Genomic DNA, 19020 nt, shown 5'->3' on the forward strand with positions numbered 1-19020 from the left:
TTAATTTTTATGAGGTCAGAACCAATACTGATTCCCTGTATGTAAAAAAAGTTAATATTCTTCGTTTTCTTACGGCAGCTATATAATCTGTGGATTTGCCTGTTTCACTGTGTGTTTTATCTGAATGTTGGCATATTTTAGAAAGCAAAAGAGCAACAGTGCTATCCAGCATGAGCCATATGGTGCTGCATGGACGAGAAAATGGCAGTGAATTCAAAGTATAAATATGATTGTGGAATGTGATTTAATTCTGCATTCAATCATCTTTCTTTTTTTACTAATATAAAATCATCTGTTTATATTTCTGTAATTGTCATAATTTCAAACTCTTTAGCATGAGTCAGCTGTTCCTCAACTTACCTGTCAGTTCTTCAGTATTTTATTTCTTTCATTTCAATTTTCACATAAATATTGCTTGGGAAATTAGTTTTTTTCCTGAAGAACCATTAATCCTTTTTTCCTCATTAGCCACAGTCTTATATTTTCTGCATGCTTTTTCCTAAGTATTATCTTGGTCCTGAACGAGATCAAATTCTTTCAGAAAGGCTGATGAAAGTTGTTCAATTCTTGTTCTTTAGACCAGGGATGGGGGTTGCTAGCTTATTTAGTATAAAATATCTCCAAGGAGATGTGGATTGGTAAGCAGAAAGAAATATTGCCTCCCTTGTTTCCATACCAGTCAGAATACTACTACAGAGAAGACATAAATCCTCAGAATTTTTCTACTGATGTTTATTCTAATGGTGATGAGTACACATACTAACTATGGGATCCATTTAGATAAGCCAGAACTTAATTTTTAATACTGCGAGTTTTTCTTGCACTCTTCAGTAACTCTTCTGAAACGATTTTATGCATCTCTCATAGCAAAAAAAGTAATAAACCCAAAATATTCCTAATGGAACCGTCCCTTTTGTAGATTTACAAGAAATAGTGAGGAATTAGCTACACCTGCAGCAGTGGGATGGGACAAGTCATGATGGATGAAGGACTTGCCCTTGTTTAAGTCATTAGCAAAACTCTCATTCCTATCAACATTTCTGTGCCTTCGGCCTGGGTCTGCTGGAATATTATGGCTTGAATCGCTGTGGTTTACCTTGCTGATGCTAATGTGGTTTGGAAGTGTTACTAAGCCTCTTGCGTAATCTAATTCCCAGTAATTAATTGTATCACTATCCTGTTTGTGATCATTAACATCCTTCTTCATCTCTGATCTATACAGAACACAATATGTGATTAACAGATTTTGCCATCTCCAGTGCTTGTATGTCTTGAGGTAGTTTTTAAAGCTCACATTTCTCCAAGAAGTACGTAAAAGTTCTTTGAAATATTCTTTATGCTTGTGTCTGGTTTTGTCTCTTTGTGAAACAGGGTATCTTTTATCCATGCACAGTTCCCATCAACTGAAAAATTCTTCCTGTCTAAGGGTCAAAATTCAGCTGCATGTTGTCAATGTACTTGTCTTGACTATGTTATTTTTACAATGAGACGTAACCTGTGCACTGAAAGAAAAATTGCAAGTGGTATTTTGTAAATACAGATGTAGATTTTCTTTCCATGTCAGGTCATCTTTAAAATAGCCTTTATTCCAGTGGATGCCTTCAAGTTACTACATTTTCATTCGTCTGCTGACCATCAGCATTGAAGTAGGGTCTCTTTGCCTTCTGCAGCCAAACAAGTGAGTACTCAAGAACAATTGTAATACCTGGTTGTTCTTTAATTTAGGTGAAATACAAAGAGAATTTTTCCAAAGAGATGGGTAAAAAGCCAAAGTATGATTTAAAGGAGGCTAAGATCTACAAGACCATGAAAGACGCCCACAACATGGCTAGTGAGGTATGTTTACTTATGCTTTTCCTCTAGGGAAATTAAAAGTTTCAAATTTCTCTAACAAAGACCTCCTTTATGTTATTAATATATTCAACATCACAGGTTTTATTAGCAGTCTCCTTTTCTGATGTTGATTGTCCTTTCTTACCTGCAGGTGAAATACAAGGCAGATTTAAAGAAACTTCATAAGCCTGTCACAGACATGTCTGAATCGCTGATCATGAACCATGTCCTGAGTACAAGCCAACTCGCCAGTGCTGTAAGCTCATTAACTAATCCCAGATCCGTTTCATTTTTCCATTACTATTGATTCTCTTCTGAATCGTTCTCTGCTAACTATTTCTGTAACAATTACTCCCTCCATTATTGTTCAGGGGACATCACCTGGTAGTGATCTCTTCCTCTCCTTTCTAATGATTATTTCCTAGTTAACTAGCAACTTTGCCACATTTGTCCTCTGGGAAGTGAAATCTTTATTAGCTGTAGAACTGCTAATATTTCAAATCCTCTAATACTTTTTAGTGGATTGATTCCTTATTACATTTTAACTGATTGCATCACACTAACAAATACTATTGTCTTTTTTTTAAAACTTTTTTCTTTACTGCTTACTATATTTAAAATTTTTGGGTTTGTCTGTTTTTTCCTTTGATGTTTATGTTTAACATCCCCCTGTTGTAGATGTACAGAATTATGCCTAACAAAATACTTGATAATTTTACTGAGAAAAGGCAAAAATTGTTATTGCCTGGTAAAGCCTTTTCATGTATCCACTGTGTTTTCTTTTTCTTTTTTCTTTTTCTTTTTTTAATTCTGGTTTTGAAAAAATCTTTGTTTAAATCAAAATGGTCAAAAGAAGATAAATGTTCACCCACATCTTTAGAAGTGATAGCTGATACTGGGAATTAAACTTCTTGGTTTTGTTTTGCTTTTTGTATTTCTAATTTCTCTTTGATGTTCCACTGAAGTGTTGCTTTCATTGGACCTAAGAAGTAAATTTGCTGAGGGATTTTTTTTTTTATTGAGATGATTTTTGACACCTTCCCTTCAGTACCAGTACAAGAAGCAGTATGAGAAGAGTAAGGGTCACTACCATGTGGTGCCAGATAATCTTGAACAGGTTCATCTAAGGGAGGCATCAGAACTACAGAGCCACGTAAGTTGGTCATGTGTTTTGCATTAACCCCACTCACTACCAGTCTCCATCACCGAAGTCCTCCTAGCAAATTCTCCAGTATATAACAATCTCTGTGCCTAGCTGCTTTCTAAACACTGCACATCTGAGTAAACAAGTCAAGGAGAAATATTTGCATATTTGCAAGTTTAGAACATGTACAAAATATCTGTATGATTTCTTTATTCTAGAGTAGATCTCAAAGTTGCTTATGTCTGTTGTGTATGGATCTTTTTACACAGTATACAACATTTATCAGGGTGATTTATAGAAGGAAAGACCTGGTAATCACAGAAACTGGAAATGGAAAGAATTGACAGTATATTTTCAACTGTTTTATCCATTCTAGCCTCAAATGATACAGAGGAGAGCTCTGCAATTCTTTTTCTGCATCCAAAATTGCTTTAACCAAAGCAATACCTACTGCTGCTATTAAATGTGTCTGACATTTTTTCCCTCTGGAGTATAGTAAATGATGAATCATTCCAGAGAAATTCACCCTCTGATTTGGTCTCTAATCCTCTCTCCAGGTTCTATTCCAGCTATTTATTGACTGTAAAACAAGAGAGGAATTGCTGCTAGAGCACAAAGGGCCATAATTATTGTTCTGCTGCATGGCATGGAAGAGCAAAAAGGTTATCTAGCAAAGGACTATAAGAAAATGGTTGTCAATCAGTTTGTAGTTAGTTAAAGTCACTACTTGTTGCTCCAGTTTGAGATCAGGATCTGTCTCAGCCAAAGACATAGCATTACCTCATGCAGCAGCCTGAAAATTGATGCCCTAAAGGCTGGATACTATAACTTGAAGCAAGAATATCTTCATCCTTGTGGACATTTTACTTCCTGCACACTCATGCACAGAATTAGTTAGCAAGTCGCTAAACTGCGTCTTTTCAAGCCCTGCTGCTAACACTCCAGCAGTCCATTAATATGTAACTGGCTGAACTCAACCAGGGTCATGAGCAATCTGAGTGCCTTTGAGATGGATTTTTACAGCTATCTGTCTTCCTTCTCGTGATCAGGAAATTCTTGAAATCTGAGATGACGCTGCTTATTCTCTGCAACAGGAAATAAACCAATAGGATTTTAGGCCACACAAATTTTGCCATAAGCCTGACCTTTGATTATTCATTTTATGACCAATAATATGGATTTCAGGAAGGTAAACTTTATTAGAAGTTCATTTTCTACCAGAGATCTGTTGACCAAAGTAGGCATATACCAGTCAATGAATTGATTCTTTGCTTATTTAGGAGGGTAACTTTTTTCATTTCCTTCTCAGGTGAAATACAGAGAAAAGTATGAGAAGGAAAAAGGAAAACCTATGTTGGACTTTGAAACTCCAACATACCTTACTGCAAAGGAATCTCAGCTCATGCAGAGTGAGGTATGGTTAAAATCAGTACTGGTAGACTAAAGAAACTTTAAAATTTATTTTTTATGGTTAAAAATTCAAAGTGATTTAGACAGGCAATTATATTTGCATCTTGTGCATGCTGATAGACTGAAAAATTATAGCTATATCACATTTCTTTATATTAGTTATGAAATACTACTTTTTAAAATCATGAAGATTTCCTGTGTCATGATGGAGTGTATATTATCTGTAATTTTTCATCAGTAAATGAAGCTTAAGTGAGTCTTCTAGTCTTTAGAAGTTAGTATGAATCACATTTCACTTAAACTTTTGCAACAGGAGTATAGTATGCATGTCAGTTATAGTCCACAGAAAGTACCCCGGTTATTCTTTTCATCTGAGAAACCCATTTAATTCCTGTTTGTCTCTACTGTTGTAGTGTTCTTCACTGACCTGTCATTCTATTTCCTCAAGCAGTTATTTTCTGTTTGTTTGAAGTATAATCTTGTTCTGTCACAGATCAAGGCTTATACATGCTGAAAAATAGTTGTATAAGGCCGTTAGTCATTATGTTTGAGTGATTTCATTGAATGTTTTCTCTGCATATACAAGTAAGTAGGGGGAGAAAAAAAAGGCAGGTTATATTTCCATTGAAAGTAATGAGCTGTTTCCTGGGCGTTAGCAGAAACAGGATTTATTCCCTTACGTGCCCACAGCACTGACTGTAGCAGGCTGTCATTGTGACATTAATACCAACCCACTGCTCCATCCCCCCAGTAGTTTTTCTCGCAATTAAAAATAATGTAATAAATATTTGCTATTTTGCTTTTTTCTTCTTACTCTCATTAGAAAGAATATAAGAAGGACTTTGAAGAGTCCATTAAAGGCAGAAACCTTACTGGCTTGGAGATTACACCATCCTTATTACATGTCAAATATGCAACCAAAATAGCAAGCGAGGTAGCAGTTATTCTGTGCTTATTTCCTCTGTCAAGTGAAATAATTCCACTAAGTATTCTCAGCAGCATTTCTTCTTCACCACTTTCTTTTTCCTAACCATTCACATTAAGCATGTTTACATATAGTTTGTGTTGTGATCTAATTTGTCGTGGACATTATTTGTTAACTGTATTCATATTTACTATGTCCCTTTCTGACATTCATCAGCATAACTATTCCATAGCGGGGTGTATATGTGTGTGCCTTTGCTATTTATCTTAAACAATAATTACTACACTCTATTCTGTTGCAGTAGTTCTTATATAATCCTATACAATGTTCTTTGTTGTTTTTAAAAAATTCTTTTTTCTTTTGGAGCTTTTGGATTTTTTGTTGTTGTTTTTAATTTTTGCAACAAAGTTGTAGAGTGTAGAACTCTCTTTAGTCTGGCTTTGCAGTTTGTATTTTCTTTGTTCTGCAGAAAGAGTACAGGAGGGATCTGGAGGAAGGTGTCAAAGGTAAAGGACTAACGGCTTTAGAAGAGACTCCAGACATGTTAAGAGCGAAGAATGCAACTCAAATCCTGAACGAGGTATGTCAAAAACTATTTGGAAAATAACTGAATGGATGTACCAGCCTCCAACTGATAAATGCTTATGGTTGTGTAACACTAGTATGAACTTTGTCATTCCCTAGAAACTCTTGAGTAGAGAGGAAAAAAGAATGTGTATGGGTATCTAAAGATAAAACTGGGAGCTTGAACTTTTAAGTGAGCTCTTTTCTGGCTTCACAGTTACTGTCAGGAATATAGATGGGAAAGAGGTGCTGTGATCAACAGTCAGATCAGTCTAGGGATAGACTAAAGCAGCATTGTGATGCAGCAAGGCTAAGTGGAGGAACCAGAGGTGTCAGTTTTGTAAACTAGGTATCTTAGGTCAGGAGCAGTTACCAAGGATTAGGAACTAAGGACCAAGGCTGAGGAAACGAGAAGCAAAGTGAGAGATCCGAAAGGGACCTCAATGAGGGAACCAGACTGGCATACTTCTGCTTTGGGAGGTGTGCTGAGCAGCAGAGAGCTCTTTTTGAATGCTCTGTGCTTGATGGTTGAGTCAGAAACGCCAGCCATGTTCATGAACAGTTCCTCCTGCCCAGGCCTGATGGCTGAGGCAATCTTCCCCCCTTTGATGGAGAGCAGTGGCCAGCAGACAGCCAGGATGCAAACCTAACAGCCACTTTATTTACGTGGTGGACTGATATAATAAATATTTCATAGGGATCGTTTTCATAGGATAAGATTAGCTCATATTTTAAGAGCCTTAACATCATCAGGCTGAAAGCTGAAAAAAGTAACTTTTTAGTGTTACTTAGGATTTTGCTTCTTAACGAAATACTCTTAAGATAAGCACCCTTATTGGCAACAGCATTTCGTACTTAGTAGTGCAGAGGTTTTGCATTATTAAAAGAGCCTATATTTTATTACCAGAATATTACAGACATATTCAGCTAAGTTCAACAGAGTTGGCATAGAGAGATTTGAATTATACCATTCTATACAAAATAAATCTTTTAGACCTTCATGGAAGATCTCATTGGGAAGAGTGTCTGCTGCGGCACTGAGTTTTTAGGGAGGGTATTCATTCCAAAGGGCCCAAAATGTCACAGAGAATCCTGACACCTCGCATATTTTGGACGTGCTCAGTGTGAAACATCTGTGACCACTCTTCACTACCACAGGGATTTCATACACTGCTCACTCTGTGTTGCTTCTCTTCTGTACAAGTTACTGTTTTGCACCAATCACTGATCACCTAGAGGAACTTACACTTTGAAATTACTGGTGTGAGAAGGAAGAGTGACCTTAATACAGCTGGCCTGTACTGTGCTCCATTTACTTCTGGAGTAGGGCTGTTAGTTTTGTGAGTTTGTATTAGTAATATTCCTGTTTTGTTGTGTGGTCATTAAACTATCTGAAGTTGCTAAAGGTATTGCATTCACATTGACAAAGTATCTATTTGCTGTCTTCATCTGCAGAAAGAGTACAAAAAAGCCTTGGAATTAGAAATCAGAGGAAAAGGTCTGACAGAACTGGCTTTGGAGACACCAGACTTTGTGAGAGCAAAGAATGCCACTGACATTGCCAGCCAGGTCTGTGTGAACATCTCATATATCACATCTGATGTCTTCTTTAAAGGAAAATTTATTAGCCATTTTTTTTTGATTAAACAAAATGAAAATAGTTGTCAAGATATGATTAAGGCATCTAAATGTGAGCTTTTCCCAACAGATCAAATACAAACAGTTGGCGGAGATGGAGAAAGCCAACTACACCAGTGTTGTCGATACTCCAGAGATTATTCACGCCCAGCAGGTCAAGAACCTTTCGAGCCAGGTATCTTGAGTGAAGCAATTTAATCATCATTCATGTGGGAACCTCGAGTGGATACTGATCTGGAGCACCTAAGTAACTACTTGTCACGACATTCAGGAGATAAACCAAAAAAAAAAAAAATCTCTAGAGCTGTGATGGGGCATCTCTTACTCTGAAATTCCATTTCAATATTGAAATTAATTCATTTTAATACTTTATAAAATGAAAAAATAATTTCTATTGCTTTTGCAATGCCAAAGCTAATTTTGTTCTAAGTAGATTTAGCTTAATTTTCCTACTCCTTAATAACACAATGTTTAAAATAAAGTTTACACAGAGGCATAATCTGAATTTATATCAGACACAGAAGTACTCACACTTCCATAAATATGGGCATTATGCAACAATAAGTAATGCCAGGTTGTTTATTACTGCTTTTGTATCGATGGAATATATTTTCTGTTTTCTATCAGAAAAAGTATAAGGAAGATGCAGAAAGGACCATGCCATACTATGTGCCTGTAGCAGACACACCAGAAATGCAGAGAGTCCGTGAGAATCAAAAGAACTTTAGCACAGTACGTATATAAATAATAAATGCTGTTACTGCCAAATAATTAAAAAATGTTCCACTTTTTTTCATTTAATAAGGTTCTGATATCACACTCTAATCCCAACTGGGCTGCCTTTATATTCTCCAGGATCTTCAGTTAGAGGGTTCACTATGTATGGAGCAGCCCACTTACGCATTACATAGGGATCCAACACGATTCTGTTATTGCATTGAAAAAACTTTCTGCTGCAGTGCTTTGACAATTCCTTTGCAAGTAATAGAGAATTATACCTGCTGAAGTTGTCTGTTGTCAGTGGGACTGCCTGCAAGACTGTATGGTCAGTAACAGAACTCCACAAGCTGATTTGAAATCTTTAACTTTCATTGTCGAGACGTAATTGGTTTAGATACAATCTGGCCCCTTTCAAGATTTTTCAGTGAATCTAGTTAAGGATCTCCTATTGCTAATTTAAATGAGAGTACTTTTTACTGTGGTACATCTTCACATCACTAACGGTGATGTTAAAATTATCTCCTTATAAGGTGTACTTGAAAATATTTTTTTTCTCGTCTTCAAAGAAAACTCTGTGAGTAAATTTTTATGGCATAGAGTCAACATTTGACATTTTACTTTAACTTTTTCAACAGCTTCAGTATCAGTGGGACCTACAGAACAGTAAAGGAAAAGTTACGGTTGTACAAGACACACCAGAAATGCTGCGTGTGAAAGAAAACCAGAAGAATTTCAGCTCGGTATAGTTACTTTCTGTTTTCAGCACTCATTCAAAAATATACAGTTTAACACGTTGTCGTGGTTTAGCCCTGGCTGGTAACTGAGCACCATGCAACAGTAATTATATTTGGCTCTTATGTTCTTGACCTGCATAAATGTGTATAGGAACTTTTTCAAACAAAACTCACTTTATTCTAAGTAGATTTCGCTGTCTTTGGCTACCCCTTTTTACCTAGTGTTTTTTGTGAAGTGCCCTGATTGCCCTCTTTCAAATATACATAGCTGTGATATAGTTAAACAACCAATCCTGGGCTGAAATTGGTATTACTAGTATTGACCTTTCTTTTGTCCTGTTACCGTGCAAGTAGTGTACTCTTGCTGTGTTGCAACTGTCTTCTTTCAGTGAAAAGTGAACTGACTGATTTGTTTCACATTTCATGTGTTACCATGAAGTGCCTAAAGTCTGCTTTATCATTTTGCCGCTAGCACCATTAGCATAGTAAGTAACTAAGTAGAAGAAATTTGTGTAAAACGTAATAAACCACATGAGAACAAAAGGAACAAATTAAAACTAGAACAAATACCAGTCTTCAGTCCTAAGATTAGTCTACAACTGTTTTGCTATTCTACTTAAAATGCATTACTATAATATATAAATGGTCAGCCCCTTTTTTTCACAAACAGCACTCATGCAGTAGGACAGACTTCAGATAGGCAATAAGGCAGTGACTAGAGATGATCCTCCGAGTTGGCTTTCAGCCTGTGCTGTTGTGTACAAATTGCTGTCATGAGCCTGTATTCACTCTCTAGAAGAAATAATGTTGTGTTTTGTATGCTTAACCTTGTTGTCTTCCTTCTAAATATTAAGATTTTATATAAAGAAGATATTGGAACTGGAACTACTATTGAAAAGACACCAGAGATGCAGAGAGTTAAACGAACCCAGGATGCAATTAGCTCGGTACAAAATAATTGATTTTTAATGCTCTACCAGTGCTAATTCAACTTGAAATAATATATATTTTTTCCACTCTTATTTCTTTAAGTGTTGCTAACAATGGCTTGGCAGTAATCCATTCAGCTAAAGGTTACTTTCTAAAAGTTTTTGCCTATTCTTTTTACTTGAACAGTAATCTTTCGATTTGTTGCTTACAACCCATTTCTAAAACATGAAAGCTCTTGCCATCATTTTAATCTCATCCCAAACACAATTTACTTAGCACAGAATCAAAGCAGGATGGAAGTGACCTCTTGAGATCATCTACTCCAACCCCATTGCTCAAACAGAATCCGCTAGAGCTGGTTGCCTAGGACCACATCCAGTCGAGTTTTGAATATCTCAAAGGATGGAGACTCCACAACTTCTCTGGGCAACCTGTTGCAGTGTCTGACCACCCTTAGAGTAAAAAAGTGTTCTCCTGTGTTCGGATTGAATTTTCTGGGTTTTAATTTTTGACTATTACCTCTTGTCCTGTCACTGAGCACTACTGAGAAGAGTGGCTCCCTCTTCTTCATTCCCTCCCAGTGGGTGTTTGTACGCATTGCTAAGTCCCCCCAAGCCTATTCCTCTCCATGCTGAAGAGTCCCAGTTCTCTAAGCCTCTTCTCATATCAAAGATGGTCCTTTCTCTTACTCATTTTTGTGGTTCTGCACTGGACTTGCTCCAGTAAATCCGTATCTTGCTCGTACTGGTAAGCCCAGAACTGGCCACAGAACTCCAGATGTGGCCTCACCAGTGCTGAGTAAGGGGAAGCGTCACCTCCCTTGACTTGCTGGCGATGCCCTTCTTAATGCAGCTGAGGATTCTGTTGACCACCTTTGTCATGAGGCTGCTTTGCTGGCTCATGGTCAGCTTGTTGTCCACCAGGTCACCAAGGTACTTCTCTGCAAAGCTGCTTCCCAAACGGTTAGCCCCCAGCAGTGCTGGTGCCTGGGGTTATTCCTGCCCAGGTGCAGGACTTTGCATTTCCCCTTGCTGAATTTATGAGAATGGGTCCAGCCATGCAGCCAGTTTTCCACTTCACCGTGCACTTACCTAACCCATACTTTGTTACCTTGTCTGTGAGGATGCCAGGGCAAACAGTGTCGAAAGCCTGTCTTCTAACACTTTTATATTATATAAAAAATTGTAACACTCTAAATTTGGCATAATTGTATGTATTACTTTTCTTTCAAAACTTTTAAATCTTTTTCATGCTTTTTTGAATGCTAACATCATTTTAGCATAAAAGATACTAACACTTCAGCCAATTTTTCATGCATAGTATGTTAAATATGTTTTTGTAAAATGCTATTTTTTGTTATGCTAAAGTAGAACTGCATATAGCACTGCAGTTGTTAAAATGTTGTATGATGACTCTCACCTTTGTTGAATGTGATAGATTTTTACAAATGCAAAATTCTTTTTGATTGGTAGAAAGACCAAATGGTATCAGGTTCAAAGGTATTTACACCTGATTTTAGAAAATCCTTTTAGTAAAGTGCCATTCTCAGTGACATCTCCTCAACAGCTGAAGTTACCCTCTAACAGAAAGCTTGTGAAGATGGTGGAAATACTTTAAGAGCAGCAAGCTGCTCATGTTAAAGCCAGTGAGATCTTTTAAATGTTCCATCTCCTCAAGATCAGGGTAATGCTCTTTATGTATCCACATAGGAAGCCAGGTGCCTATTTTGATGCTGTTAGGCTAAGATTTGTAGAAATTATTTTAAATGTTTAATATCACAGGTTTTTTGAACTCCGTGTAAGAAACCTTGAAATGGTTCAGTTGTTATAAATTGAGGAGGGGTTGTTCTTGCCAAAATTAAGCTCCTGGGAGATGTTAGATACCCAAATGTTAGGCTTCAGTTGAAAAATTCTGGCTCAAACAAGACTCTAGTTTTTTACCCTGAACTGAGTTAAAGTGCTGTGTAAAAGTGTGGCAGATGGTTCCTTGATGATTTCCTTCTATCAGAATACGTTTAGTACCTGAGATTTGAATGAGTTTGTAAAGGGTAAAGGACCTATGTTTCTTTATTCATGTAACTTGTTACACATACCTGCGTCAGCTGTGCTTTAATGTAAATCCTTTTACTTTTTTCTAATGTCTGCGCCGCTGTAGATTAAGTACAAGGAGAATATTGGAAAAGGCACTCCAATTCCTGATCTTCCAGAAGTGAAGCGTGTCAAGGAGACCCAGAAGCACATCAGTTCGGTAATGGTCGATATTTTCTCCTTACCTATATACTCATGTAGATCTCAAGCTCCAACCTTTGGTCGTGTTTGTGGTTACTTTTTGTTGAAAAGAGAACAGATCTCTTAAATCCCTGTATTTAGCAGCAGGTTTAAATATCTGAATTTTGCAGTGATCGTGACGATCAGCCACTTCCCTGTATTACTTCTGTGCCCTTTTTCTTAACACAGAACTAGAAACAAAGCATACCCAGATGATGTTTTATTATTATTCTGAAAAAAAATGAGAAAACTTTATGGAAAAAAATAATTGGAGCCTTTTCTGTAGTCACAAAACCTGGTGACAATCAGAAGTGGAAACAATAACTAGCTCTTCCCGTATCAAGTTAAGTGCAGATTTTAATAACCACAAGATGCTCTTCTGATTTTGAGCCACTACTGCTTTACTTGGATCTCTGCATACAGAATTGAAGCAAGACATGGTGTTGTAGTTATTGGTGTCTCAGATGTTTGCTATGCAATGCTGAGGAGCAGCGACACCCATGTAATGAGTATCTTACGATTTTCCATTCCAGATTTTATAAGTACTGTTTCCCTTTTGAGCTGTTTATGGTTCTGACATGTTTTACAGCTCACTTTTGCACAATTGAGTTGTTTTCTCAAATGATTGTTCATTTTTTCTAACCTTTTACATAATTTGTTTTCCCTTGCTGTAAATGCTCTATTTTTGTATTTTTTCAGTGTTTCAATGACATCAAGCAGTGAAATACTTCCTTTTTTTTTTGTTAGCTTGTTTCGTTGCAAGTATTTTACTAGTTGCAAAAATAACTGTGAGTGCATTTGTAATGTATTTCTCCATGGTTAGATTTTAAATCAACCCAGGCATGTCCTATGCAACTCCTTTAATGAAAAATGCAAATTTTTTTAAATCAAACAATTACAGGTTAAGTTAAATCGAGTGAGACCTAAAACTCAATTGTTTTTCTTACTAGAGATCAAAACCAAGGTAAAATAGTGGTGTTCCAAACAAATAGTCACAGAGATCAAAATCAAATGGAGCCCACAACTAAATATTTTTGTATTAAACATGTCTATAAAAGGTTTACCTGTTTGTTAACACCATTAAAAAAACCAAAACAAAACACCTTCTGGAAATGCTGACTGCCTGAAAAGTAATACTATTACATTTCCTAAACTAAGATGAAAAGCAAAACGTACTTTTCAGGCCAGGTCAGCAGAATATTTAAACTTGTGTCCTACTGTACTGGCCTGTTGCATTGACGTCAGTGTGTTCAAGCACCTCGACAGAGACTTTAAGTACTTTGCTGAACTGGTGACTTTACTTAAAAAGATGCTTACTGAGTAAAATAAATTGTATTTACATATAACACCAGATCATATTGACCTGTAAACCAGGTAAATTATCTATCCAAATGTACTGTAGTTGTTGTGGAAGGAATATGATCTTCTCACCTTGCTGAGTGCTTGTGTTCTGCAGGTGTTGTACAAAGAGGACCTGGGCACAGGTATCCCAACACCTGTCACTCCAGAGATAGAGAGAGTCAAACGCAATCAAGAACACATTAGCTCGGTATTTAAAAAAAAACAAAAAAAATTATAACAACTTATTTTTGCATAACATCCTAACATGTAATCCGTTTTTCTTCAATGGTTTAGAATCTCACCCCGCTCCTGACTTTTCCCTGGCAATATTTTTAACTCATTTATATTCCACCTTTTTGTGCTTTGACTTTTTTTGGTGATTTACAACTTTACATGCACTTCTTTTAAGAACCAAAACTGGAAGTAAGTTGTGAAATTAACATAGTGTTTCTCTCCTTGTTTGTTTTTTCTTAACACTGTATCTTCTAGTATCTGTAGTCATATATTTACAGAATAATCAACCATTAGCCTCTTCCTTAATATTTGCCTCTAGAACAAGTGTGAAATTAATTAAAAAGCGATCCTAACGCTAAACATAACTCACAAAATAGTCAGATTTAATGGTTTTGCCTGTGTTGAGTGCTTTTTTTGTGGAAACTTTCTTGTACCTCACAGGTGTTATACAAAGAGGGCTTAGGGACTGGCATCCCAACACCGGTCACTCCAGAGATGGAGAGAGTCAAACGCAATCAAGAGAACATTAGCTCGGTATTGCTAAATAAAACAAACCCTGCCATTTCAAATGCAAATCAAATCCCTTTAACTCCTCCATATTAAATTTTTCTTTCAATTCTCTGTTGAACTTTGAACAACCCTTTCTTAATCAAATCACTAAAACCCTGTCTGTATCCTTATATTTTAATTTTTTACTCAATCTAACTTAGTTGTCAGTAAGTTCTTTCAGCTGTGAGATTTAACCTCATTGACTTCAAGCAGTTGAGCAGTACCTTAATCTTCTTCCCAATGAAATAGTAGTCATCTGAGTGATGTCACTCTCCTCCTCAATAACAAAGCCGATCCTTCTAACAGTCTTCAGACTCACCGCACTGGTTGCACTGCAAATGGACAATGAACTCTTAACACTTCCTGAAGCAAAGCCATCTAATGCAACTAGCGTGTGTTGTCTCTTTTCCTGGTTTTGCTGTGTTGGATGCTTTCTTATCTCCTACAGGTCTTTGTAAAGAAACCTGGGTGGCATCCCCATATCACCGCGATATGAAAAAATGACGAAAATTGCATATCTAAGGAAAAATTACTGTTGTGATGAATTTCTATCCAGATTGTTTCTACTCCTAACACATTCCAGTCAAATGACCATTATGTCATAATTTTGTTCTATATTTCTGTGTTAACTAGAGCAGCTTAGGACTAATTTGGACTCACTCTGACCCAATTCAGACATGACCGATACGAAATTCAGTCCTGACTTGAGATTAATAGGACAGTTCAGAGAAGCCATTGTTATTACATGTTTTGCTACATTTAATTGTCTCTGAGGTCATCACGGCTCTCCTTTATGCTGGTGAGCCTATTTAGAAATCTTAGAGGCAAAGATGCTGATGCAAGATCTTTTGTTTGAGTAAGGAAACTCCTTTGCAAAAGAGTTTTCAGGTAACTTGGCTTAAGCTGTGCTTTGCACAAAACACTCCTGCAGTTCTTGCTGGCATCATTTGTGTGCACCCAGGTGAGATGACACCGAACCTCGTAGTAATACCAGCTGATTATTTTCATTGACTTTTTTTTTTTTTTTGCTCACCTTTGAACAAGGCTGACAGACTTTATTTTTCATACTTTGAAGTTTCACTATATTAAATTACATGTCTTCTCTCTCTCCTCCTTTTCCTTTTCCTTTTCCTTTTCCTTTTCCTTTTCCTTTTCCTTTTCCTTTTCCTTTTCCTTTTCCTTTTCCTTTTCCTTTTCCTTTTCCTTTTCCTTTTCCTTCTCTCCTTCTCTCCTTCTCTCCTTCTCTCCTTTTTTCCTTTTTTCCTTTTTTTTTTAAATACTTCCCTGTTGCCACACAGGTGTTGTACAAAGAGGGGCTGGGGATTGGAACCCCAGTACCTGTCACTCCTGAGATGGAGAGGGTCAAACGCAATCAAGAAAACTTTAGCTCGGTATTTTTTTGTCATTTGAGAAGAAAAAAGTTTCCTATAGCTATTTAACACCTGTACATATTCTACTCTTTCTGATTAACTTATAAACATAGAAACATCCCCTTCCTGATAGTAAATTTTTTAGTCATTGTTAGTTATATTTTATGTACTTACTTTTTTAGAAGATTTTTTTAATAAATGTAACACTTGATGCTTCATATCCTTTAATTTTTAAAGCTTTTTTTTTTCTGTGAAGCTTAAGGTGTTTTGCATTTTAAAAAAAACCCACTGTTTTTTTTAATTTGCTTAATTCCATTCCTTTAATGCTTTATTATTCTGTTGAAGCATATCTAAGAATTTGGATGCAGTATTTTTAGCGCTCAGAAGACTTCCTCTGATTTTATCACAATTGTTAACTCTTTTATACTCCCTAACATTTCCTGCTTTCTAGTATACTTAGTGGACATAAAAATTATATGTGTTACCTCCTTCAAATTAAGTTGTTTTTTTTTGTTGTTCTTAACTTTTTTTTAAACTCCCATGTTACAATATAGGTGTTGTACAAAGAGGATCTGGGGACAGGAACCCCAACACCTGTCACTCCTGAGATTGAAAGAGTCAAACGCAATCAAGAAAACTTTAGCTCGGTATTTTTTTTTTATTTGAAAAGCAGCAATTTCCCTTTTAATATATTTTAAAATAATTTTAACACCAAAAAATACTCTTGTATTTCCCTGTAATCAATTTACACAAAAAAGAATATCCTGTTCCCCATGTTTTGACATTTTTCCTCCGTAATTTACTTACTTTGTTTTTATTATACCATCTTACTAATGATAACTTTTCGATCTCATGTTTCCATCTTTCTTTTGACATTGCACATATTTTTTTTCTTCTTTAATATCTGTTTTTCCTTTTGTTAATCACTTCAATCCTTCGTTGTTGGTTTTTTTCCCTGGTTTTACCACATACAAAAACTAAATTATTGCCTGATGCAAATCTGTGGCTCTGACCTCAGTATAACAGTGATACATGCCAGTGTAACCTCCTGTGATGTTTATGGAATGGGTAAATGAAACAGAATTGATTTCTTTATTCCTTCTGCATTGTATATGATGCCTTCTTCCTTTAGGTAATATTGTCAGCCCAAATCTCCAACTGGTGTCAAGTGCTGTAGATGTGTTGGAAGCACAGGTTTGCAGGGTAAAAAAATTTAGTAGCATTAGGATGTTTCTCAGGGTGAGGAAAGTGTCGTAGAAGATAGGAGAGCCCTAGTAATTATAACTTCTCTGGTACCATTTTCACACATACACCTTAGTTATGCTTGTGTCTCTGTGTCCTTCCTGTGATAAGGAAGCTAGATTCTTTGACGATAAACGCTGGACAATAAGTAGGGTTTCACTCGGGGAATGGATGACTCTTCGTTGAGGGCTGTGTGTGCAGGGAGACTTTTAGGAAGGCTCGTTAGGACCTGGTCCTCCAATGACTCAGCCATGGTCAGGAAAAAGTTGACCTCGCTGCTGGTGAAAAGACAATAATATACTTCATTTGAATTTATACAAGACTTTAATTTTCTAAGTACTCACCAGTTTTAAATGTCCACCTTGAGAGCACTTAAGCAAGTCAGGAAGGGGTTCTAACATTCTAGTAGAAGTCATACCCGTGTATTAGTGCTTAACTCGATCTTCAGCGTTTTAAACTAGATTTTTATTTTTATGGGGTTTTTTTTTAATCCCTATGTTTATTCAGGGCATCTCAGGAAAATATCTCATGTTCTTTGTGTTCTCTGAGCAAGCTGCATGTTACTGTTGTTTGCTTATTCCTTTTTCACTTTTTAATATAGCCATGTTACCCCACAGGTGTTGTACAAAGAGGATCTGGGGACAGGAACCCCAACACCTGTCACTCCTGAGATTGAAAGAGTTAAACGCAATCAAGAACACATTAGCTCGGTATTTTTTAATTTGAAAAGCAGAAATTTCCCTTTTAATCTATTTTAAAATACTTGTAACACACACGCAAAAATATTCTTGTTCCCTTATAATCAACTTACACAAAAAATAATATCCTGGTCCCTTTGGGTTTTTTTTTCCTCCATACTTGTTACTTACATCATTCTTGTTCCTCTTTTTTTATTACAGCGTCTTAATAATAACTTTTAATTCCACCTTTCTTTTGAGTCTGATTATCTTTTTAATTTTTGTGCGCTTAAAACCCACCGTTTTCCTTTTCTTAGTCACAACAATCCTTATTTTTGTTTTGTGTGGTGGGTTTTTTTTCCCCCCTGATTTTACTTACTTTATATATAACTAAACTATTTATTGCCTGATGCAAATCTGTGGCTCTCACCTCAGTATAACAGTGCTCTAATACACATCAGTGTAACCTGCTGTGATGTTTATGAAATGGGTCAATGAAACAGAATTGATTTCTTTGTTCCTTTTGTGTTGTATTTAATACTTTCTGCCTTTAGGAAGACTTTAACGGTCTACAGTTGCACAGTTTTTCTATCTAGCTCCTGAGAAGCAAACAGAGAAGGTGTTCCAGCTTCCTGCCAGAAGTCATTGCAGAGTACTAGTGTTTAGCTGTATAATTTTTAGGAGTATTTTAATTTTTCCCTTTAATTCCAAGCTTTTGCTCAGAGCGACTTTGAAAAACATTCAGTCTGTTCTCTCAGCAAGCTGCGTGTTACTGTTGTTTGCTTGTTCCTTTTTCATTTTTTTAATATAGCCATGTTACCCCACAGGTGTTGTACAAAGAGGATCTGGGGACAGGAACCCCAATACCTGTCACTCCTGAGGTTGAGAGAGTCAAACGCAATCAAGAACACATTAGCTCGGTATTTTGTGGAGGAACAGAAGTATTTCCTTTAACTCCACTTAGAGTGAACTTTTTAACCTTTATTAAAAAAAGAATAATTCCACTCCTTACTCCCACGTAATCAACTTATTAAAAAAATCCTCCTTTCTTCTTCACTGTACTATAGTTTCCAATGTTACTGACCTACCACTTCTTCATAGATGTAATTATTTACAAAATCCTAAATATTTTTAACCATTTTGCTCCCTGTTCCAACTTCCTTTTTCTTTTATATGACTTTTTGGGGTTTTTTTCTGTGGTTTGGTTTTTTTGGTGGTGGGTTGTTGTTTTGGTTTTTTTTTTTTAATCTTATCAGTTTCCTATTTTAACATTGTTATCATAGAAGAGGGAGGGTCCGACTTTACAGCAGGCTTCAGTGGTAGTCAAAAAGCTCCCCTCCACCACGAAAATTTATTTGACATAAGAGGCTCCTGTTGGATTCATCACGGCCGCTAAGATAGAACCATAGACCTCTGTGCCTTCAGACCCTCATGGGTGCAAT

The 19020-nt window shown here is 36.4% G+C and overlaps 1 protein-coding gene across 29 annotated transcripts in view; it reads left to right on the plus strand.

Annotated features, from left to right (window-relative positions):
* The window catches only part of NEB (nebulin), a 130945-nt gene that overhangs the window by 104400 nt on the left and 7525 nt on the right, over nt 1-19020 (plus strand). For 9 of the 29 annotated variants that reach the window (XM_054829697.1, XM_054829698.1, XM_054829708.1 and 6 more), the window contains 18 exons: nt 1726-1836; nt 1985-2089; nt 2882-2986; nt 4287-4391; nt 5211-5321; nt 5782-5892; nt 7332-7445; nt 7585-7689; nt 8142-8246; nt 8870-8974; nt 9823-9915; nt 12053-12145; nt 13622-13714; nt 14182-14274; nt 15588-15680; nt 16214-16306; nt 17519-17611; nt 18406-18498. In XM_054829697.1, the coding sequence (XP_054685672.1) occupies nt 1726-1836; nt 1985-2089; nt 2882-2986; nt 4287-4391; nt 5211-5321; nt 5782-5892; nt 7332-7445; nt 7585-7689; nt 8142-8246; nt 8870-8974; nt 9823-9915; nt 12053-12145; nt 13622-13714; nt 14182-14274; nt 15588-15680; nt 16214-16306; nt 17519-17611; nt 18406-18498 (1821 nt within the window). The remainder of the gene's footprint in view (nt 1-1725; nt 1837-1984; nt 2090-2881; nt 2987-4286; nt 4392-5210; nt 5322-5781; nt 5893-7331; nt 7446-7584; nt 7690-8141; nt 8247-8869; nt 8975-9822; nt 9916-12052; nt 12146-13621; nt 13715-14181; nt 14275-15587; nt 15681-16213; nt 16307-17518; nt 17612-18405; nt 18499-19020) is intronic. The other 20 variants (XM_054829701.1, XM_054829709.1, XM_054829704.1 and 17 more) reach the window with 14 other exon arrangements.

Source organism: Grus americana, chromosome 6 (genome assembly GCF_028858705.1).
Source record: "Grus americana isolate bGruAme1 chromosome 6, bGruAme1.mat, whole genome shotgun sequence".
NCBI classification, from domain to species: domain Eukaryota; kingdom Metazoa; phylum Chordata; class Aves; order Gruiformes; family Gruidae; genus Grus; species Grus americana.